Source organism: Coregonus clupeaformis, chromosome 33, assembly GCF_020615455.1.
Source record: "Coregonus clupeaformis isolate EN_2021a chromosome 33, ASM2061545v1, whole genome shotgun sequence".
Lineage (NCBI taxonomy): Eukaryota > Metazoa > Chordata > Actinopteri > Salmoniformes > Salmonidae > Coregonus > Coregonus clupeaformis.
Window position 1 is genome coordinate 30,896,028 of NC_059224.1, and position 23,976 is coordinate 30,920,003.

A 23,976-nucleotide genomic window follows, 5' to 3' on the forward strand; every position below is an offset into this window, starting at 1 on the left:
ATATATATATATATATATTTTTTTTAGGGGGGTGGGGGGGGAGGTAGAAGGATTACTTTATCCTATCCCAGGTATTCCTTAAAGAGGTGGGGTTTCAAATGTCTCCGGAAGGTGGTGAGTGACTCCGCTGTCCTGGCGTCGTGAGGGAGCTTGTTCCACCATTGGGGTGCCAGAGCAGCGAACAGTTTTGACTGGGCTGAGCAGGAACTATGCTTCCGCAGAGGAAGGGGAGCCAGCAGGCCAGAGGTGGATGAACGCAATGCCCTCGTTTGGGTGTAGGGACTGATCAGAGCCTGAAGGTACGGAGGTGCCGTTCCCCTCACAGCTCCATAGGCAAGCACCATGGTCTTGTAACAGATGCGAGCTTCAACTGGAAGCCAGTGGAGTGTGCGAAGGAGCGGGGTGACGTGAGAGAACTTGGGAAGGTTGAACACCAGACGGGCTGCGGCATTCTGGATGAGTTGTAGGGGTTTAATGGCACAGGCAGGGAGCCCAGCCAACAGCGAGTTGCAGTAATCCAGACGGGAGATGACAAGTGCCTGGATTAGGACCTGTGCCGCTTCCTGTGTAAGGCAGGGTCGTACTCTCCGAATGTTGTAGAGCATGAACCTGCAGGATCGGGTCACCGCCTTGATGTTAGCGGAGAACGACAGGGTGTTGTCCAGGGTCACGCCAAGGCTCTTCGCACTCTGGGAGGAGGACACAACGGAGTTGTCAACCGTGATGGCGAGATCATGGAACGGGCAGTCCTTCCCCGGGAGGAAGAGCAGCTCCGTCTTGCCAAGGTTCAGACCATGGGTCCGGGTTGGTAGGGGCCTGACTGGCAGCCCTGGTCTTGTTGTGAGACTTCTGACAGCTCTCTGTCCCTGGCCCACAGCCTGCAGGGCTACAGGAGCCAGACAGCTAAGCCTCTGGGCTCTGGCTCTCCTGAGAGAAGCGTGGGCTTTTAAGAGAGCAGGCGAAACGAGTTGTTCTTCCTGACAGAAACAGAAGTCAGATCAGGTGAGAGGGCATTCTTCACTGGGGAGTGCCTATGCATTAGAGAGGTGTTAAAATGCATATACAGTTGAAGTCGGAAGTTTACATATTAGCCAAATACATTAAAATGTCACAATTCCTGACATTTAATCCTAGTAATAATTTGCTGTCTTAGGTCAGTTAGGATCACCACTTTATTTTAAGAATGTGAAATGTCAGAAAAATAGTAGAGAGAATGATTTATTTCAGCTTTTATTTCTTTCATCACATTCCCAGTGGGTCAGAAGTTTACATACACTCAATTAGTATTTGGTAACTTGGGTCAAACGTTTCGGGTAGCCTTCCACAAGCTTCCCACAATAAGTTGGGTGAATTTTGGCCCATTCCTCCTGACAGAGCTGGTGTAACTGAGTCAGGTTCGTAGGCCTCCTTGCTCGCACACGCTTTTTCAGTTCTGCCCACAAATGTTCTATAGGATTGAGGTCAGGGCTTTGTGATGGCCACTCCAATACCTTGACTTTGTTGTCCTTAAGCCATTTTGCCACAACTTTGGAAGTATGCTTGGGGTCATTGTCCATTTGGAAGACCCATTTGCGACCAAGCTTTAACTTCCTGACTGATGTCTTGAGATGTTGCTTCAATATATCCACATCATTTTCCTTCCTCATGATGCCATCTATTTTGTTAAGTGCACCAGTCCCTCCTGCAGCAAAGCACCCCCACAGCATGATTCTGCCACCCCCGTGCTTCACGGTTGGGATGGTGTTCTTCGGCTTGCAAGCAGCCCCCTTTTTCCTCCAAACATAACGATGGTCATTATGGCCAAACAGTTCTATTTTTGTTTCATCAGACCAGAGGACATTTCTCCAAAAAGTAAGATCTTTGTCTCTATGTGCAGTTGCAAACCGTAGTCTTGCTTTTTTATGGCGGTTTTGGAGCAGTGGCTTCTTCTTTGCTGAGCCACCTTTCAGGTTATGTCGATATAGGACTCGTTTTACTGTGGATATGGATACTTTTGTACCTGTTTCCTCCAGCATATTCACAAGGTCCTTTGCTGTTGTTATGAGATTGATTTGCACTTTTCGCACCAAAGTACATTCATCTCTAGGAGACAGAATGCATCTCCTTCCTGAGCGGTATGACGGCTGCGTGGTCCCATTGTGTTTATACTTGCCTACTATTGTTTGTACAGATGAACGTGGTACCTTCAGGCGTTTGGAAATTGCTCCCAATAATGAAACAGACTTGTGGAGGTCTACCATTTCTTTCTGAGGTCTAGGCTGTTTTCTTTTGATTTTCCCATGATGTCAAGCCAAGAGGCACTGAGTTTGAAGGTAGGCCTTGAAATACATCCTCCAGTTGACTCAAATGTTGTCAATTAGCCTATCAGAAGCTTCTAAAGCCATGACATCATTTTTTGGAATGTTCAAAGCTGTTTAAAGGCACAGTCAACTTAATGTATGTAAACTTCTGACCCACTGGAAATGTGATACAGTGAATAATCTGTCTGTAAACAATTGTTGGAAGAATTACTTGTGTCATGCACAAAGTAGATGTCCTAACCGACTTGACAAAACTATAGTTTGTTAACAAGAAATTTGTGGAGTGGTTGAAAAACGAGTTTGAATGACTCCAACCTAAGTGTATGTAAACCTCCGACTTCAAATGTAGTCCATAGACTCCATACTGGAAAAAGAGAGCTTGCCCAGGGTTGGAGGAGCAAGAGTCACAAGTCTGAGTCTGTTGACTGTGAAGCCAGAAATTGTCCTACCACAACAGCTACTGTAGACAACAACACACAGGAGGATTACATGCAGGCCAGCCCGTACAGCAGAACAAAGCAAAGCTTATCCCTGTGCTACCACACGGACAAGACGCAGCCTGCGCGATTTCCTCGCCTCAGTTATCACGACATAAATCAGGCATCCTCGGGCCTTGTAAACTGCTGCTCTGAATACACTATATTGCACACACACTTTTGGGCTCCCACCTGACGTGGCGGCTCCTTGGGAGGTGACACATGTTGCAGGGTTAAAGGTCGCAGAGAGGGAAGGGGGCGGCCAGTGAAACAGTGGAGGAGAGCCGGGGGGAGAGGAACAACAGAGACTGGGCCAAGCCAGGCCAGGCTGTTTGACAGGAAATGGCTGTGGGGAAAGTCTGGGCCATATAGGTCCCTGGAGACCTAGCAGACATCCAGAACAAACGGTTGACTTTCAGCCCCACCATCCCTCTCTCCCCTGAGTCTAACTCTCCATAACAGTCAGCTATACTAGCAGAGAGGAGTAGAAGAATAGATCATTAGTGTGGTTGGTTACTTACCAGATGGGCATCAAATGTTACTTTAGCTAGGCTATGGCCTCGGATGGATTAATACTCATGATCAAGTTCTCCACTGTGAAGTAATACTGGTGACGTGGGAGTGTGTCTGTTAGCTGTCTGTTTAGATAATGGGCAGAGACACTTCACTAAGGCATTCTATTCAGCCACAGCACCAGTCTGCTTTCCGCGAGTCGTCCTCTTGCCTCCTGACCGAGTGTGTAAGAGGGTTTAAGCTAGAATAATAACCCTAGACCACATAGTGTACACTGCAGAGAGAGAGAGGCACCAGTGATACTGACAGTCTAGTCCTCTGGTCTAGGTCAGCCCACAGCTGGCTAGTAATAATGAGTCTATGGAGAGCCAGCTAGGACAAACATCACCACTGCATATGGTCAGGCTCAGTTATAGGAAGGCTCACTAGTTTAATATGCTGTTGTATTTCTGCTGGGCTGGGTGGGAATGAGAACTGACAGTGCACAGTGGTAAGAAGGTGTGCTGGTCAGCAGGCTAGCTGGCCAGGGTGTGAGATGGTGATTGTAACCCAAGACAGCCATGTAAAACCGGGGGTGACTGAAGGAATGAGGGATAGTGGCATGTGGGTGCTGTACGTAATGTGGGTTTGGGGAGAAGAGCCAGTAGGGCTGAAACCAGTCGGGGCTCATCATAAAACCATTAAATAAGTCTGGACTTTAGCCCCGACTGGTTTCCTCTCCCATCTTGCATACTGAGGCTCAACCAGTTTGGCTAGTGCCTGGCCCCAGTGAGGTGTGTTTTATGGGGTGTATACCAAATGGCACCCTGTCCCAAAATAGTACACTACTTTTGACCAAAGCCCTATAAGCCCTGATCAAAAAGTAGTGCACTATATTGGGACTAGTGTGCCATTTGGGAAACAGTGTTGGTATGTGGTGGTAAAGGCAGGCAGGCTGCGTCTTGGCCTCGGCCCTAGGACCTGGCTGGGTACAGTCAGTGCAGTGTGTGGTCTCTGGTCTGGTCTCCAGACCGATTCCCTCTACTAACTCACCCCAGGATGTGGTCACAGATGAGCCTGCAATAGTCGCTGTGGGAGCTGGTGATCAGCAGGAGGACCTTCCCAGCACTCTTCATGCTCCTCAGCCAGGTCTTGACGGACTCTGAGCAGGGCTGCAGGTAACGGCCAGGGTCCCTCTTTACACTGGGGAAGTACCATCCTGCATCCTCTGAGGGACAGGCAAACAAAAAACCCTTACCTAACCATACTGCAGATGCACATGCAATGACTTCACTTCACTTATACCATGGCATTGTTTAATACTCCTTTCTGATTGGATTGAAGGGCATTCTAGAGCGGGCATTATTTAAGCGATAATGCCAGAGAAGCCGGTGTTTGGAGGATATATGGCATGGGTCTTGGGCCGGCAAACCGTGCCAATATATCCTCCAAACACCGGCTTCGAGGGCATTATCACGTTTATACAACGGGTTACCAACATATTCAAATAATGATTGAGATACACTACTGGTCAAGGGTTTTTCATTATTTTTATTTTGACTTTTTCCACATTTTGTTACGTTACAGCCTTATTCTACAATTGATAAAATATTTTCCCCCCCTCATCAATCTACACACAATACCCCATAATGAAAAAGTGAAAACAGATTTTTTGAATTTTTTGCAAAAAATGAAAAACAATAATACCTGTTACGCACGCCTCTCGGAAGAGGGAACGCAACACCCTGCTACAACTCAACTCTCCGTGGTGTGAAAGAGGTATGGGACTGTAGGTGTGAGTAAGGATGACAAAAGGCAGAGAATACCGTTAACAGGGTATTTATTCCTTCGCATGGTAAGTTTGGGGAAAAGGGGCTGGACGGAACCAAAGCAAAGAAAGTAAATATCAAAGCCCCCTCTCCTACCTTACCTGCCTACCCACTACTTACTTAACTAGCACCACCTGGTGCACTAACCAAAATACAAGCCATGGTCCGCCCAGGTCTTTCCTAGTGTGCATAGACAGTCAACTTCTACAGGTAATGTATGCCCGCGGGCCTCTTGCCTAAGCACTCCCTAGGTGCCTTCCCCTTCCCCCCTTGGGAACAAATGAAACAAAAATAGCACAAACTGGTTCACAACAAAACCTGAGAAAAAAACTAACTCAGGACATTAAAGAAACTCTGAGCCACAAACTAACACAAAACATTACAATTGGTTCTCAGAGCAACAACAACACAGTACATACCAAACTCTTAGCATACAACCAACATGCTGTAACTCTCAGCAATTCTGGTTCCCCTTTTTCCTCCTTTTCTGAGCAACTGGGGTTTATATAGCTTCAGGAGGAGTTGGTAAATTGGAGACAGCTGCGTCCTGACGAGGGCGCGGTGTCAGCTCTCCAATCATCAATGTTTTTCAAATCAATCAGCTGCTTGTTGGGGAATTTCAGGAACCCATTTCCTGAAATACCTACACGAAAATACACAAATCACAACATAGAAACTGGGGAACGTAACAATACCTTATTTCCATAAGTATTCAGACCCTTTGCTATGAGACTCGAAATTGAGCTCAGGTGCATCCTGTTTCCATTCATAATTCTTGAGATGTTTCTTCAACTTGATTGGAGTCCAACTGTGGTAAATTCAATTGATTGGACATGATTTGGAAAGGCACATACCTGTCTATATAAGGTCCCACAGCTGACAGTGCATGTCAGAGCAAAAACCAAGCCATGAGGTCGAAGGAATTGTCCTTAGAGCTCCGAGACAGGATTGTGTCGAGGCACAGATCTGGGGAAGGGTACCAAACAATTTATGCAGCATTGAAGTTCCCCAAGAACACAGTGGCCTCCATCATTCTTAAATGGAAGAAGTTTGGTACCACCAAGACTGGAGATGGCTGCCCAGCCAAACTGAGCAATTGGGGGAGAAGGGCCTTGGTCAGGGAGGTGATCAAGAACCCGATGGTCACTCTGACAGAGCTCCAGAGTTCCTCTGTGGAGATGGGAGAACCTTCCAGAAGGACAACCATCTCTGCAGCACGCCACCAATCAGGCCATTATCGTAGTGGCCAGACGGAAGCCACTCCTAGGTAAAAGGCACATGACAGCCTGCTTGGAGTTTGCCAAAAGGTACCTAAAAGGACTCTCAGACCATGAGAAACAAGATTCTCTGGTCTGATGAAACCAAGATTGAACTCTTTGGCCTGAATGCCAAGCATCATATCTGGAGGAAACCTGGCACCATTCCAACGGTGAGGCATGGTGGTGGCAGCATCATGCTGTGGGGATGTTTTTCAGCGGCAGGGACTGGGAGACTAGTCAGGTTCGAGGGAAAGATGAACAGAGCAAAGTACAGAAAGACCCTTGATGAAAACCTGCTCCAGAGCGCTCAGGACCTCAGACTGGGGTGAAGGATCACCTTCCAACATGACAACGACCCTAAGCACACAGCCAAGACAATGCAGAAGTGGCTTCGGGACAAGTCTCTGAATGTCCTTGAGTGGCCCAGCCACCCCGGACTTGAACCTGTTCGAACATCTCTGGAAAGACCTGAAAATAGCTGTGTAGCGACGCTCCCCATTCAACCTGACAGAGCTGGAGAGGATCTGCAGAGAAGAATGCAGGAAACTCCCCAAATACAGGTGTGCCAAGCTTGTAGCTTCATACCAAGAAGACTCAAGGCAGTAATCGCTGTCAAAGGTGCTTCAACAAAGTACTGACTAAAGGGTCTGAATACTTATGTAAATGTTATATTTCAGTTTTTTTATTTTTAATACATTTGCATAATGCTTTGTCATTATGGGGTATTGTGTGTAGATTGATGAGGGAAAAAAACAATTCAGTCCACTTTAGAATAAGTCTTCCCAGGATAATGAGACACTGTCCTGAGACACTGACACTGACTGGTCTGATTGGAATGAAGGAAAGGACTAGCTCATGTAGAATGAAACACAGAATGGACAGGGGACAGGGGAAACTGATTAGTAAAAGGTACTAGGACTGTCTGGGACGCCCACTCCCTGAGCCATGTCACAGGAAGCAGCAGGAGGTTAGGGGAATGTGTGGGTCACGTCCCACCCCCACTGAGAGACAGCGGTACGGGCAACTTGCTCTTCAAAGACCCCCTGCTGCTTCCAAGATATTAGGCCAGAGCTAAATATGGTACACTGCTCTGATCTCAGTCAAAACATCCCACTTGCAACAAAAGCAATGAATACGTTATAATATGAAAAAGTAATTTGATACAGCACGGCAACACATGCTTTTCTACTACTTTTTCCTGAGAAGAGGAAACCATGGAACATATTGCATAGAAGTACCCTAACAGGAATGCATTTGATAGACTTGTCGTATTCACAGGAGACAAAGGCCAAATTGAAAATGAACATTGACACATTCGCAAGCTTATTAAAACAGGACATAGAGTTGAATTTGCCGTGGAGCGGAAGAACGCGCCCAATATGTGAGAAGTGGCGCTGCTTTTTTTCACGAGCAGGAGAAAAGAAGGCTTAGGGAAACATCCTGGGTGCAGATGAGTGGCGTGTATTCATCAGGCTAGGGCAGGCCAGGAGTTTATCCTGGCACAGAGAGGAGAGGAGATGAGAGGAGCATCACGCATAGCGTGGGAGTAGGGTGAAGTTGCCCCTGAACGCTGATCTTGGGTCAGTTTTGCATTTTCCCCGCTATGGTTAAGGTTAGGATGAGGGGGAGGGGAAGCTGATCCTAGATCTGTACCTAGCCATATGCAATGTCAATGTGTAGGAGGTGAAATGCCCAAAAAAAAACAGTCTCACATCCACGTACTATGTTGGAGTTGTGTTTCCATATGCAACATGCATATACGGGTGAAACGCTAAAGGGCAGGCCTACATGTATTAAATCCTAGTGGGATCACCAATACTGTATCACAGTGCTATCGGTCACCAGTGTTGGTTTCCCTGTTACAGCTCCCACATGCCGTAAAGAAAATAAACATTTAGTCAAGCTCCACTCTGCACTGAAAATGACCCTCCTTTCCACAAAACAAACAGGACTTCCAGGCTGTGAAAGATTTGAGCATGCTGCCATCATGTGGTACAAAAGCAACATTGCATTAACCAAGAACAAGACTAACCCTACTAATGTACAAGTCCTCCGATATAGGTGGAGATTGATACCCGAGATCAGACACTCTGAATGTTTCAGATATGACAAAGCATGCATTGCACAGAAAAGCATATCTTTAGTAAAGCCAAAGTATCAAAAATCAAATAAAAAGGAAAACAAATATACAACAGATTTGTATAATACCAACATGTTTCAAGCAGACCACCCTGTGCCCAAGAACACTAAGGTAACCTGCCTAAATGACTACAGACCCGTAGCACTCACGTCTGTAGCCATGAAGTGCTTTGAAAGGCTGGTCATGGCTCACATCAACACCATTATCCCAGAAACCCTACAGTGCCTTGCAAAATGAGATGGCGCCGGAGAAGATGGCTGCCATTTTACAGTCCTCTAACCAATTGTACTATTATGTGTGTTTTTTCGCGTTATTTGTAATTTATTCTATACATAATGTTTCTGCCACCGTCTCTTATGACCAAAAATAGCTTCTGGATATCAGGACAGCGATTACTCACCTCGTATTGGACGAAGATTTTTCTTCAACGAGTCGGACACGAAGGATATTCTACAGACTCCCGACAAGGCCCAAATCCCCGTAATTCGCATGACAAAGGGGGCCTCGTGTAGCTCAGTTGGTAGAGCATGGCGCTTGCAACGCCAGGGCTGTGGGTTCGAATCCCACGGGGGGCCAGTATGAAAATGTAAACTGCCTCTTCCATCAATCCTATTAGCCAACGTTCAATCATTTGAAAACAAATTGGATGACCTAAGACTAAGGTTATCCTACCAACGGGACATTAAAAACTGTAATATCTTATGTTTCACCGAGTCATGGCTGAACGACGACATGGATAACATACAGCTAGCGGGCTATACGCTACATCGGCAGGATAGAACGTCTGACTCCGGTAAGACAAGGGGTGGCGGTCTGTGTATATTTGTAAACAACAGCTGGTGCACAAAATCTAATACGAAGGAAGTCTCAAGGGTTTGCTCGCCTGAGGTAGAGTATGTCATGATAAGCAGTAGACCACACTATTTACCAAGAGAGTTTTCTTCTATATTTTTCATAGCTGTCTATATACCACCACAAACCGATGCTGGCATTAAGATTGCACTCAATGAACTATATAAGGCCATAAGCAAACAGGGCAGCGCTCCTAGTGGCCGGGGACTTTAATGCATGGAAACTTAAATCCGTTCTACCTCATTTCTACCAGCATGTTAAATGTGCAACCAGAGGGAACAAAAACTGTAGACCACCTTTACTCAACACACAGATACGCATACAAAGCTCTCCCTCGCCCTCCATTTGGAAAATCTGACCATAACTCTATCCTCCTGATTCCTGCTTATAAGCAAAAACTAAAGCAAGAAGCACCAGTGACTCGGTCAATAAAAAAGCGGTCAGATGACGCAGATGCTAAGCTACAGGACTGTTTCGCTAACACAGACTGGAATATGTTCCGGGATTCTTCAGATAGCATTGAGGAGTACACCACATCAGTCACTAGCTTCATCAATAAGTGCATCGATGACGTCGTCCCCACAGTGACCGTACATACATACCCCAACCAGAAGCCATGGATTACAGGCAACATCCGCACTGAGCTAAAGGGTAGAGCTCCCACTTTCAAGGAGCGGGACTCTAACCCGGAAGCTTATAAGAAATCCCGCTATGCCCTCCGACGAACCATCAAAGAAGCAAAGAGTCAATACAGGACTAAGATTGAATCGTACTACACCGGCTCTGACGCTCGTCGGATGTGGCAGGGCTTGAAAACTATTACAGACTACAAAGGGAAGCACAGCCGCGAACTGCCCAGTGACACTAGGCTACCAGACGAGCTAAATCACTTCTATGCTCGCTTCGAAGCAAGCAACACTGAAGCATGCATAAGAGCACCAGCTGTTCCGGATGACTATGTGATCACGCTCTCCATAGCCGATGTGAGTAAGACTTTTAAGCAGGTCAACATTCACAAGGCCGCAGGGCCAGACGAATTACCAGGACGTGTACTCTGAGCATGTGCTGACCAACTGGCAAGTGTCTTCACTGACATTTTCAACATGTCCCTGCCTGAGTCTGTAATACCAACATGGTGTTGATGCACTTACGTCAATACCATTATCCCAGAAACCCTAGACCCACTATTTGCATACCGCCCCAACAGATCCACATTGCACTCCACTATTGCACTCCATCTCTATTGCACTCCACACCGCCCTTTCCCATCTGGACAAGAGGAACACCTACGTGAGAATGCTATTCATTGACTACAGCTCAGCGTTCAACACCATAGTGCCCTCAAAGCTCATCACTAAATTAAGGACCCTTGGACTAAACACCTCCCTCTGCAACTGGATCCTGGACTTCCTGACGGACCACCCCCAGGTGGTAAGGGTAGGTAACAACACCTCTGCCGCGCTGATCCTCAACACGGGGGCCCCTCAGGGGTGCATGCTCAGTCCCCTCCTGTACTCCCTGTTCACCCATGACTGCATGGCCAGGCACGACTCCAACACCATCATCAAGTTTTCCGACGACACAACAGTGGTAGGCCTGATCACCGACAACGATGAGACAGCCTTTAGGGAGGAGGTCCGAGACCTGGCCGTGTGGTGCCAGGATAACAACCTCTCCCTCAACGTGATCAAGACAAAGGGGATTATTGTGGACTACAAGAAAAGGAGGACCGAGTACGCCCCCATTCTCATCGACGGCGCTGTAGTGGAGCAGGTTGAGTGTCCACATCACCAACAAACTATCATGGTCCAAACACACCAAGACAGTCGTGAAGAGGGCACGACAAAGCCTATTCCCCCTCAGGAGTCTGAAAACATTTGGCATGGGTCCTCAGATCCTCAAAAAGTTCTACATCACTGCCTGGTATGGCAAGTGCTCGGCCTCCGACCTTAAGGCACTACAGTGGGTACGGCCCAGTACATCACTGGGGCCAAGCTTCCTGCCATCCAGGATCTCTATACCAGGCGGTGTCAGAGGAAGGCCCTAAAAATTGTAAAAGACTTCAGCCACCCTAGTCATAGACTGTTCTCTCTGCTACCGCACGGCAAGCGGTACCGGAGCGCCAAGTCTAGGTCCAAAAGGCTTCTTAACAGCTTCTACCCCCAAGCCATAAGATTCCTGAACAGCTAATCAAATGTCTACCCGGACTATTTCCATTGTCCCCCTTCCCCCACCCACCCCCTCTTTTTAATGCTGTTGCTACTCTCTGTTTATTATCTATGCATAGTCACTTTACCTCTACCTACATGTACATATTACATCAATTACCTCGACTAACCTGTGCCCCCGCACATGGACTCTGTACCGGTACCCCCTGTATATAGCCTCGCTACTGTTATTTTACTGCTGCTCTTTAATTATTTGTTTTTTACTTAACACTTATTTTTCTTAAAACTGCATTGTTGGTTAAGGGCTTGTAAGTAGGCATTTCACTGTAAGGTCTACACCTGTTGTATTCGGCGCATGTGACAAATACAATTTGATTTGATTTTTAGTGGAAGCTTTATTTATAATGTTAAAAGTTTTGTAAAGCTAAATCTAACATTCTAACAGCAGAGGGCAGCATTGGATGACAAAACAAACAGACACAGAACAGCACAAATCACTCTCACAACCAACTCCTCAGTGTCGCATTAAAATGTGTCCTATGAAAGATTACACAAATGATATCAACACTGGGCCAAACGGATTAATGTTATTTCCTCCCTGTTAAATTCCAGTAGTTTTATGAAATTATGAAAAAAGGGTGTTCGGATCATTTCACAAACATCTGGCTGTGATCTCCAGCCCTGTCGTTTCCTCCAGTGTTTTTCTCACACTCCATTTCATCTCCAAGTAAACAGAACAGGCCGGCCTGGCCAGCGTAAAGTGGCTGCCTGGCCTACCTGACAACATCTGCTGGGGGGACCCTGCAGGACGCAGGACCCTACTCTCCCTCTGGAATGTCACCCTGCTACAGTTAGACACCCAGGTTACGTCCCAAATAAGACCCTATTTCCTATGTAAGGCACTACTTTTGACCAGGGCCCATATGTCTCTAGTCAAAAGTAGTGCAATATATAGGGCATAGGTTGCCATTTGGGACAGAGGTCAAACACTCAGGCTATGTAGGCTATGCACTGTTCCTACTGTATTCAATGCATCACACGTTTACAGCTCAGATATGGATCCACTGATGCCTTCTAAACACTCACAACTTGAATAGCCTTCCCCCCTTCATCTCTGGTTGGAATTGTGAAGGAGAATTCATATCCTTATTCATTTGTCTTGCTTGATGCATCAGGTCTCTTCAAACAGTCAGCCCAATAAGTACTTTAGGGGCATAGTGGTATGGTGGCGCATAGAGAAGAGAACCCTTTGATCTATCTATCTGTGTGTGTGTTTACGTGGCTTTAAAAATGAATATGTGGGGAACGCTCCCTCCCATCCTTCTGAAGCCTGGGGCTGGGCACAGTAACAATAAGAGGGGGGGCTGACTGGAGCACTGCCCAGCATCTGCGAGGCCAGTACCACGTCCAACAGACCAGCTCTCTCTCTCTCACACACATCAAAGACTGACGACAGAATGAACAAATCAACAGTTACAGTGCAAATTAGGGCAATGCTCAGCAACTCACAAACAGCTGCACCACAAGTGAAGGGGAAAGAGCTCGATTCACACAAGCATTTTCCTTATCATCTACTGAATCAACAGGGAAGATATAGGTTATCAAAACGAAGATACACTCTGTGCATTTATGTAGTCCTAATTGAAGTTAATAGATGACAACTATATGACCATGTATAAATAATTTAGAGGAAAGCTATAATCTAGGCTAAAATGGGGATATTTTTTGCTGCAACTGCCACCAGCGGCAGAGCATTGGCCATTTTTAGAAGACTGACCACAAATTGCTGCATCGTGTCCCCTATGACGCATTTCTCTATCTCTTTGAGGCCAGCGAAAAGACAAGGAGAATCTTAATTTGTGACCCATGGTAACAATAATGGCATGGTTCAAGAAAGCCTAAGTCAGACTCTTATTTGATGAGTTTTTCCTACTGAGTCTACTGTAGCGAATGGACACAAACATTTTGTAAGACGGTTCAACATATATCCGTGTCTTCAGGATTGGGTGCCGTCTGTCATCAGTTGCCAGTATCCTTTAGTGTCTGAGTTTAAAAAGATGATACTAGGCGGTGATTTGCATGTGATTAAGCCACCCTGGCACCTGATACCACAGATATTATGAAGGCCAGTCCTGCCACAGAGATAAAATCCCCAGTGAACTGTGTCGCTAGGGATGAAAAGCGCCTTTCAAAAGGACCCCAGCTCACCAAGTCTCTCGTGATGATATATTGATACAGTGGGGGAGAACAAGTATTTGATACACTGCCGATTTTGCAGGTTTTCCTACTTACAAAGCATGTAGAGGTCTCTAATTTTTATCATAGGTACACTTCAAATGTGAGAGATGGAATCTAAAACAAAAATCCAGAAAATCACATTGTATGATTTTTAACTAATTAATTTGCATTTTATTGCATGACATAAGTATTTGATACATCAGAAAAGCAGAACTTAATATTTGGTACAGAAACCTTTGTTTGCAATTACAGAGATCATACGTTTCCTGTGGGTCTTGACCAGGTTTGCACACACTGCAGCAGGGATTTTGGCCCACTCCTCCATACAGACCTTTTGGCCCACTCCAGATCCTTCAGGTTTCGGGGCTGTCGCTGGGCAATACGGACTTTCAGCTCCCTCCAAAGATGTTCTATTGGGTTCAGGTCTGGAGACTGGCTAGGCCACTCCAGGACCTTGAGATGCTTCTTACGGAGCCACTCCTTAGTTGCCCTGGCTGTGTGTTTCGGGTCGTTGTCATGCTGGAAGACCCAGCCACGACCCATCTTCAATGCTCTTACTGAGGGAAGGAGGTTGTTGGCCAAGATCTCGCGATACATGGCCCCATCCATCCTCCCCTCAATACGGTGCAGTCGTCCTGTCCCCTTTGCAGAAAAGCATCCCCAAAGAATGATGTTTCCACCTCCATGCTTCACGGTTGGGATGGTGTTCTTGGGGTTGTACTCATCCTTCTTCTTCGTCCAAACACGGCGAGTGGAGTTTAGACCAAAAAGCTATATTTTTGTCTCATCAGACCACATGACCTTCCCCCATTCCTCCTCTGGATCATCCAGATGGTCATTGGCAAACTTCAGACGGGCCTGGACATGCGCTGGCTTGAGCAGGGGGACCTTGTGTGCACTGCAGGATTTTAATCCATGACGGCGTAGTGTGTTACTAATGGTTTTCTTTGAGACTGAGGTCCCAGCTCTCTTCAGGTCATTGACCAGGTCCTGCCGTGTAGTTCTGGGCTGATCCCTCACCTTCCTCATGATCATTGATGCCCCACGAGGTGAGATCTTGCATGGAGCCCCAGACCGAGGGTGATTGACCGTCATCTTGAACTTCTTCCATTTTCTAATAATTGCGCCAACAGTTGTTGCCTTCTCACCAAGCTGCTTGCCTATTGTCCTGTAGCCCATCCCAGCCTTGTGCAGGTCTACAATTTTATCCCTGATGTCCTTACACAGCTCTCTGGTCTTGGCCATTGTGGAGAGGTTGGAGTCTGTTTGATTGAGTGTGTGGACAGGTGTCTTTTATACAGGTAACGAGTTCAAACAGGTGCAATTAACACAGGTAATGAGTGGAGAACAGGAGGGCTTCTTCAAGAAAAACTAACAGGTCTGTGAGAGACGGAATTCTTACTGGTTGGTAGGTGATCAAATACTTATGTCATACAATAAAATGCAAATTAATTACTTAAAAATCATACAATGTGATTTTCTGGATTTTTGTTTTAGATTCCGTCTCTCACAGTTGAAGTGTACCTATGATAAAAATAACAGACCTCTACATGCTTTGTAAGTAGGAAAACCTGCAAAATCGGCAGTGTATCAAATACTTGTTCTCCCCAATGTATATACTGAAAAATATATATAAAACGCAACATGTAAAGTGTTGGTCCCATGTTTCATGAGCTAAAATAAACATCCCTGTTAGTGAGCATTTATCCTTTGCCAAGATAATCCATCCACCTGACAGGTGTGGCATATCAAGAAGATGATTAAACAGCATGATCATTACACAGGTGCACCTTGCACTGGGGACAATAAAAGGCCACTCAAATGTGCAATTTTGTCACACAACACAATGCCACAGATGTCTAAAGTTTTGAGGGAGCGTGCAATTGGCATGCAGACTTCAGGAATGTCCACCAGAGCTGTTGCCAGATAATTGAATATTCATTTCTCTACCATAAGCCACCTCCAACGTCATTTTAGAGAATTTGGCAGTACGTCCAACTGGCCTCATAACTCAAATCAAATCAAATTTTATTGGCCACATGCGCCGAATACAACAGGAGCAGACATTACAGTGAAATGCTTACTTACAGCCCTTAACCAACAGTGCATTTATTTTTAATAAAAAAGTAAAATAAAACAACAACAAAAAAGTGTTGAGAAAAAAAGAGCAGAAGTAAAATAAAATAACAGCAGGGAGGCTATATATACAGGGGGGTACCGGTGCAGAGTCAATGTGCGGGGGCACCGGCTAGTTGAGGTAGTTGAAGTAATATGTACATGTGGGTAGAGTTAAAGTGACTATGCATAAATAATTAACAGAGTAGCAGCAGCGTAAAAAGATGGGGTGGGGGGGCAGTGCAAATAGTCCGGGTAGCCATGATTAGCTGTTCAGGAGTCTTATGGCTTGGGGGTAGAAGCTGTTGAGAAGTCTTTGGACCTAGACTTGGCACTCCGGTACCGCTTGCCGTGCGGTAGCAGAGAGAACAGTCTATGACTAGGGTGGCTGGAGTCTTTGACAATTTTGAGGGCCTTCCTCTGACACCGCCTGGTATAGAGGTCCTGGATGGCAGGAAGCTTGGCCCCAGTGATGTACTGGGCCGTACGCACTACCCTCTGTAGTGCCTTGCGGTCAGAGGCCAAGCAGTTTCCATACCAGGCGGTGATGCAACCAGTCAGGATGCTCTCGATGGTGCAGCTGTATAATTTTTTGAGGATCTGAGGACCCATGCCGAATCTTTTCAGTCTCCTGAGGGGGAATAGACTTTGTCGTGCCCTCTTCACGACAAAGTGGACCATGATAGTTTGTTGGTGATGTGGACACCAAGGAACTTGAAGCTCTCAACCTGTTCCACTACAGCCCCGTCGATGAGAATGGGGGCGTGCTCAGTCCTCTTTTTTATCCTGTAGTCCACAATCATCTCCTTTGTCTTGGTCACATTGAGGGAGAGGTTGTTATCCTGGCACCACACGGCCAGGTCTCTGACCTCCTCCCTTTAGGCTGTCTCATCGTTGTCGGTGATCAGGCCTACCACTGTTGTGTCGTCGGCAAACCTTTAATGATGGTGTTGGAGTCGTGCCTGGCCATGCAGTCATGGGTGAACAGGGAGTACAGGAGGAGACTGAGCACGCACTCCTGAGGGGCCCCCGTGTTGAGGATCAGTGTGGCAGATGTGTTGTTACCTACCCTTACCACCTGGGGGCGGCCCGTCAGGAAGTCCAGGATCCAGTTGCAGAGGGAGGTGTTTAGTCCCAGGATCCTTAGCTTAGTGATGAGCTTTGAGGGCACTTTGGTGTTGAATGCTGAGCTGTAGTCAATGAATAGCATTCTCACGTAGGTGTTCCTCTTGTCCAGGTGGGAAAGGGCAGTGTGGAGAGCAATAGAGATTGCATTATCTGTGGATCTGTTGGGGCGGTATGCAAATTGGAGTGGGTCTAGGGTTTCTGGGATAATGGTGTTGATGTGAGCCATGACCAGCCTTTCAAAGCACTTCATGGCTACAGACGTCAGTGCTACGGGTCGGTAGTCATTTAGGCAGGTTATCTTAGTATCCTTGGGCACAGGGACTACGGTGGTCTGCTTGAAACATGTTGGTATTGCAGACTCAGTCAGGGACATGTTGAAAATGTCAGTGAAGACACTTGCCAGTTGGTCAGCACATGCTCGGAGTACACGTCCTGGTAATCCATCTGGCCCTGCGGCCTTGTGAATGTTGACCTGCTTAAAAGTCTTACTCACATCAGCTATGGAAAGCGTGATCACATAGTCATCCGGAACAGCTGGTGCTCTCATGCATGCTTCAGTGTTGCTTGCCTCGAAGTGAGAAGTGGTTTAGCTCGTCTGGTAGGCTTGTGTCACTGGGAAGCTCGCGGCTGTGCTTCCCTTTGTAGTCTGTAATAGTTTTCAAGCCCTGCCACATCCGACGAGCATCAGAGCCAGTGTAGTACGATTCAATCTTAGTCCTTTATTGTCTCTTTGCCTATTTGATGGTTCGTCGGAGGGCATAGCGGGATTTCTTATAAGCTCCTTGAAAACAGCAGCTCTACCCTTTAGCTCAGTGCGGATGTTTCCTGTAATCCATGGCTTCTGGTTGGGGTATGTACGTATGGTCACTGTGGGGACGACATCATCGATGCACTTATTGATGAAGCCAGTGACTGATGTGGTGTACTCCTCAATGCTATCTGAAGAATCCCGGAACATGTTCCAGTCTGTGCTAGCAAAACAGTCCTGTAGCTTAGCATCTGCGTCATCTGACCACTTTTTTATTAATCGAGTCACTGGTGCTTCCTGCTTTAGTTTTTGCTTATAAACAGGAATCAGGAGGATAGAGTTATGGTCAGATTTGCCAAATGGAGGGCGAGGGAGAGCTTTGTATGCGTCTCTGTGTGTGGAGTAAAGGTGGTCTAGAGTTTTTTTTCCTCTGGTTGCACATTTAACAGTTTCCCTGCATTAAAGTCCCCGGCCACTAGGAGCGCTGCCTCTGGATGAGCGTTTTCCTGTTGACTTATGGCCTTATACAGCTCATTCAGTGCAATCTTAATGCCAGCATTGGTTTGTGGTGGTAAATAGACAGCTATGAAAAATATAGATGAAAACTCTCTTGGTAAATAGTGTGGTCTAAAGCTTATCATAAGATACTCTACCTCAGGCGAGCAAAACCTCGAGACTTCCTTAGTATTTGATTTTGTGCACCAGCTGTTGTTTACAAATATACACAGACCGCCACCCCTTGTCTTACCGGAGTCAGCCGTTCTATCCTGCCGATGTAGCGTATAGCCCGCTAGCTGTATGTTATCCATGTCGTCGTTCAGCCACGACTCGGTGAAACATAAGATATTACAGTTTTTAATGTCCCGTTGGTAGGATAACCGTAATCTTAGGTCATCCAATTTATTCGAGTTGTCAAACGTCAGGCTCGAAACCTTAATGACTTGGAGAAGATCTGCAAAGAGGAGTGGGACAAAATCCCTCCTGAGATGTGTGCAAACCTGGTGGCCAACTACAAGAAACGTCTGACCTCTGTGATTGCCAACAACGGTATTGCCACCAAGTACTAAGTCATGTTTTGCAGAGGGGTCAAATACTTATTTCCCTCATTAAAATGCAAATCAATTTATAACATTTTTGACATGCGTTTTTCTGGATTTTTTAATTTATTCTGTCTCTCACTGTTCAAATAAACCTACCATTAAAATTATAGACTGATCATGTCTTTGTAAGTGGGCAAACGTACAAAATCAGCAGGGGATCAAATACTTTTTTCCCTCACTGTATATGAACTGTAACTCTGTAAAATATCTTTTGTTCAGTGTATTAAAAAAAAAAAAGAGACAGAAAAGTCATACACAAAGAAAAATGGATGGCAATTCAGATGAATGGACAGTGGTTTTGGGACACCAATGTGCAGTTAGCTTGGGGAAACTGATGCCAGTTGCATAGTCACTCTCCCCCAAAGGCAAATGTGTGGACATTGCAATCTGTCATTATATAAAACCTAGACTATATTTAGCATGGACATCTTAGAAAAATAAGAGTTGGGTGGAGCTGTATTTCAGGATCTGATCTTCAGTGAAGTGAAGCCTCATCTCATCTTAAACTCCCCATACACATCAGGGTGAAAAACCTGCATTATTTGCTGCAAGTATCATGGCATGGCCTAGTATTGCAAAAGATAACCCTAATACCCATGCCTAACACTAGCCCTCTAATATTATCTAGTGGGAAGACTCCGATTACAAGATGTCCATTTCAGGCACCACAGTCGAATGCCAATGAGATGCACGTGTCTGTTACGCTAAAGGACCTCACAAGAGGGCAATGCCGCCCCTATTTCAACGTAATTCCTGTTCTAGAGCGGAAATGCTTGTTTAGGTTCCACCTCCGAAGAATGACTCAGGCTACTTATACATATTCACAAATTGGGGGTGGGATGGAATGTCGAGGTGATTTCCACATGGAGTGGAGAAACATCAACAAATAGGGCACTGACAGCTGAAAGTGTATCTAGCTGGCATGCTAACCTTGCTAACCTTATCTAGCTACAGTAGCTAATGTTAGCTGCTGTTGCATTTTATTTATTTTTTTACCACACCATATTCAAAAGATTAGCCAGCTGGCTAGGCTATGGCTGGTTCTGGAGCTGAATTTGTCATAAGCATTTAGGGAAAACTTTGCCACAGATGGAAACCAGTATCTTTGACTTTGCCATCTTTTGTTATCGTGTTTTGGCATTTTCCAAAAATGTCCATAAAAGATGAAGCTCCGGAAATATGGATAACTATTGCAAGGTTTAGAGACATGCATTTTTCTACATTGTAATAGACACGCAACCTTTGGTAGGTAGGCTGCTAGCAGGCTTCGGCTACGGTACAGCAAAGCCAAGTCAGCCCGTGCTCATGGTTCTCACAGGGGAAGTAAAATGATAGGCTACATTGACTTTGCTCATGATGCACGCCACAAATTACATGTAGCAACACCCTGAGCACGTTGGACCTGAAACACCAATACAAATGTAACAAAAGCACAACAAAATAGATAAACAAGTTCCTTGAACTTTCTTTCACGGGTGCCTTTCACTATAACACAGACACTTGTGGTTTCTAGCTGCACCATTCCAAGCAGTGAAGCGTGTAGTAGAGCAAAATGTTAGTGGTCAAAACCATTCATCTTGGGGCAACAGAGGGAGCGGGGTTGCAAAATGCAATCATATCACGCTATTATACCATTTTAAAAAAATTCATACAGTGGGGAAAAAAAGTATTTAGTCAGCCACCAATTGTGCAAGTTCTCCCACTTAAAAAGATGAGAGAGGCCTGTAATTTTCATCATAGGTACACGTCACCTATGACAGACAAAATGAGAATAAATAATCCAGAAAATCACATTGTAGGATTTTTTATGAATTTATTTGCAAATTATGGTGGAAAATAAGTATTTGGTCAATAACAAAAGTTTCTCAATACTTTGTTATATACCCTTTGTTGGCAATGACACAGGTCAAATGTTTTCTGTAAGTCTTCACAAGGTTTTCACACACTGTTGCTGGTATTTTGGCCCATTCCTCCATGCAGATCTCCTCTAGAGCAGTGATGTTTTGGGGCTGTCGCTGGGAAACACAGACTTTCAACTCCCTCCAAAGCTTTTCTATGGGGTTGAGATCTGGAGACTGGCTAGGCCACACCAGGACCTTGAAATGCTTCTTACGAAGCCACTCCTTCGTTGCCCGGGCGGTGTGTTTGGGATCCATGTCATGCTGAAAGACCCAGCAACATTTCATCTTCAATGCCCTTGCTGATGGAAGGAGGTTTTCACTCAAAATCTCACGATACATGGCCCCATTCATTCTTTCCTTTACACGGATCAGTCATTCTGGTCCCTTTGCAGAAAAACAGCCCCAAAGCATGATGTTTCCACCCCCATGCTTCACAGTAGGTATGGTGTTCTTTGGTTGCAACTCAGCATTCTTTGTCCTCCAAAAACGACTAGTTGAGTTTTTACCAAAAAGTTATATTTTGGTTTCATCTGACCATATGACATTCTCCCAATCCTCTTCTGGATCATCCAAATGCACTCTAGCAAACTTCAGATGGGCCTGGACATGTACTGGCTTAAGCAGGGGGACACATCTGGCACTGCAGGATTTGAGTCCCTGGCGGCGTAGTGTGTTACTGATGGTAGGCTTTGTTACTTTGGTCCCAGCTCTTTGCAGGTCATTCACTAGGTCCCCCCGTGTGGTTCTGGGATTTTTGCTCACCGAACTTGTGATCATTTTGACCCCACAGGGTGAGATCTTGCGTGGAGCCCCAGATCGAGGGAGATTATCAGTGGTCTTGTATGTCTTCCATTTCCTAATAATTGCTCCCACAGTTGATTTCTTCAAACCAAGCTGCTTACCTATTGCAGATTCAGTCTTCCCAGCCTGGTGCAGGTCTACAATTTTGTTTCTGGTGTCCTTTGACAGCTCTTTGGTCTTGGCCATAGTGGAGTTTGGAGTGTGACTGTTTGAGGTTGTGGACAGGTGTCTTTTATACTGATAAGTTCAAACAGGTGCCATTAATACAGGTAACGAGTGGAGGACAGAGGAGCCTCTTAAAGAAGAAGTTACAGGTCTGTGAGAGCCAGACATCTTGCTTGTTTGTAGGTGACCAAATACTTATTTACCACCATAATTTGCAAATAAATTCATTAAAAATCCTACAATGTGATTTTCTGGAATTTTTTTCCTCAATTTATCTGTCATAGTTGACGTGTACCTATGATGAAAATTATAGGCCTCTCTCATCTTTTTAAGTGGGAGAACTTGCACAATTGTTGGTTGACTAAATACTTTTTTTCCCCACTGTATTTTACTAGCTAAAAGATAAATGAAAATGTTCTTATTATCCAACATAAGTTTGCACCCTCTATTTTAAATTTGCTCCATGGCTCAGGTCGGCCAAGTGGACGCCCAGCTGTTTGGCACAGCTAAGTTGCAAAGAGGAAGAACTTTGCAGCGGTTTCTAATTAACAAACAATGCCACGCTGGTGGGTGTCATCATTCAAATAAAACCCAGCTCTGAAATGAAAAGTAGTCTGAAAAGTATTTGCATGTCATCTCATGAGGAAACACATGGCATTGACATGGATTTACACAAATGTCCCACTTCAGATTTCCCACATCAAGCCCAAATATACAGCGCATTCAGAAAGTATTCAGACCCCTCGTTACGTTACAGCCTTATTCTAAAATTGATTACATTGTTTTTCCCCCCTCATCAATCTACACACAATACCCCATAATGACAAAGCAAAAACAGGTTTTTAAAATTTTGCAAATGTATTACAAATAAAAAACAGAAATATCACATTTACATAAGTATTCAGACCCATTACTCATTACTTTGTTGAAGCACCTTTGACAGCGATTACAGCCTCGAGTCTTCTTGGGTATGACACTACAAGCTTGGCACACCTGTGTTTGGGGAGTTTCTCCCATTCTTCTCTGCAGATCCTCTCAAGCTCTGTCAGGTTGGATGGGGAGCGTCGCTGCACAGCTATTTTCAGGTCTCTCCAGAGATGTTCGATCGGGTTCAAGTCAGGGGTCTGGCTGGGCCACTCAAGGACATTCAGAGACTTGTCCCGAAGCCACTCCTGCATTGTCTTGGCTGTGTGCGTAGGGTCGTTGTCCTATTGGAAGGTGAAACTTCGCCCAAGTCTGAGGTCCTGAGCGCTCTGGAGCAGGTTTTCATCAAGGATCTCTCTGTATTTTGCTCCGTTCTTCTTTCCCTCGATCCTAACTAGTCTCCCAGTCCCTGCCGCTGAAAAACATGGTGCCAGGTTTCCTCCAGATGTGATGCTGGCATTCAGGCCAAAGAGTTCAATATTGGTTTCATCAGACCAGATAATCTTGTTTCTCATGGTCCGAGTCCTTTAGGTACCTTTTGGCAAACTCCAAGCGGGCTGTCATTTGCCTTTTACTGAGGAGTGGCTTCCGTCTGGCCACTCTACCATAAAGGCCTGATTGGTAGAGTGCTGCAGAGATGGTTGTCCTTCTGGAAGGTTGTCCAATCTCCACAGAGGAACTCTGGAGCTCTGTCAGAGTGACCATCGGGTTCTTGGTCACTTCCCTGACCAAGGCCCTTCTCCCCTGATTGCTCAGTTTGGCTGGGCAGCCAGCTCTAGGAAGAGTCTTGGTGGTTCCAAACGTCTTCCATTTAAGAAAGATGGAAGCCACTGTGTTCTTGAAGACCTTCAATGCTGCAGACATTTTTTGGTACCCTTCCCCAGATCTGTGCCTCGACACAATGCTGTCTCGGAGCTCTACGGACAATTCCTTCGACCTCATGGCTTGGTTTTTGCTCTGACAAGCACTGTCAACTGTGGGACCATATATAGACAGGTGTGTGCCTTTCCAAATCATGTCCAATCAATTGAATATACCACAGGTGGACTCCAATCAAGTTGTAGAAACATCTCAAGGATGATGGAAACAGGATGCACCTGAGCTCAATTTCGAGTCACATAGCAAAGGGTCTGAATAGTTGTAAATAAGGTGTTTGTTTCTTATTTTTACAGTTGCAAAAACTTAGAAAAACCTGTTTTCGCTTTGTCATTTTGAGGTATCGTGTGTAGAATGATGAGGGAAAAAAATAATTTAATCAATTTTAGAATAATAAAATGTGGAAAAAGGGAAGGGGTCTGAATACTTTCCGAACGCACTGTATCATACTTTGACTAAAACGA

At 45.5% G+C, this 23,976-nt stretch overlaps 1 protein-coding gene across 1 annotated transcript in view; it reads right to left on the reverse strand.

The window, feature by feature from the left end:
• The window catches only part of LOC121549015 (5'-nucleotidase domain-containing protein 1-like), a 64,515-nt gene that overhangs the window by 16,821 nt on the left and 23,718 nt on the right, over positions 1-23,976 (reverse strand). The window contains exon 7 of the mRNA XM_041860784.2: positions 4,322-4,496. Coding sequence (XP_041716718.2) covers positions 4,322-4,496 — 175 coding nt within the window. The remainder of the gene's footprint in view (positions 1-4,321; positions 4,497-23,976) is intronic.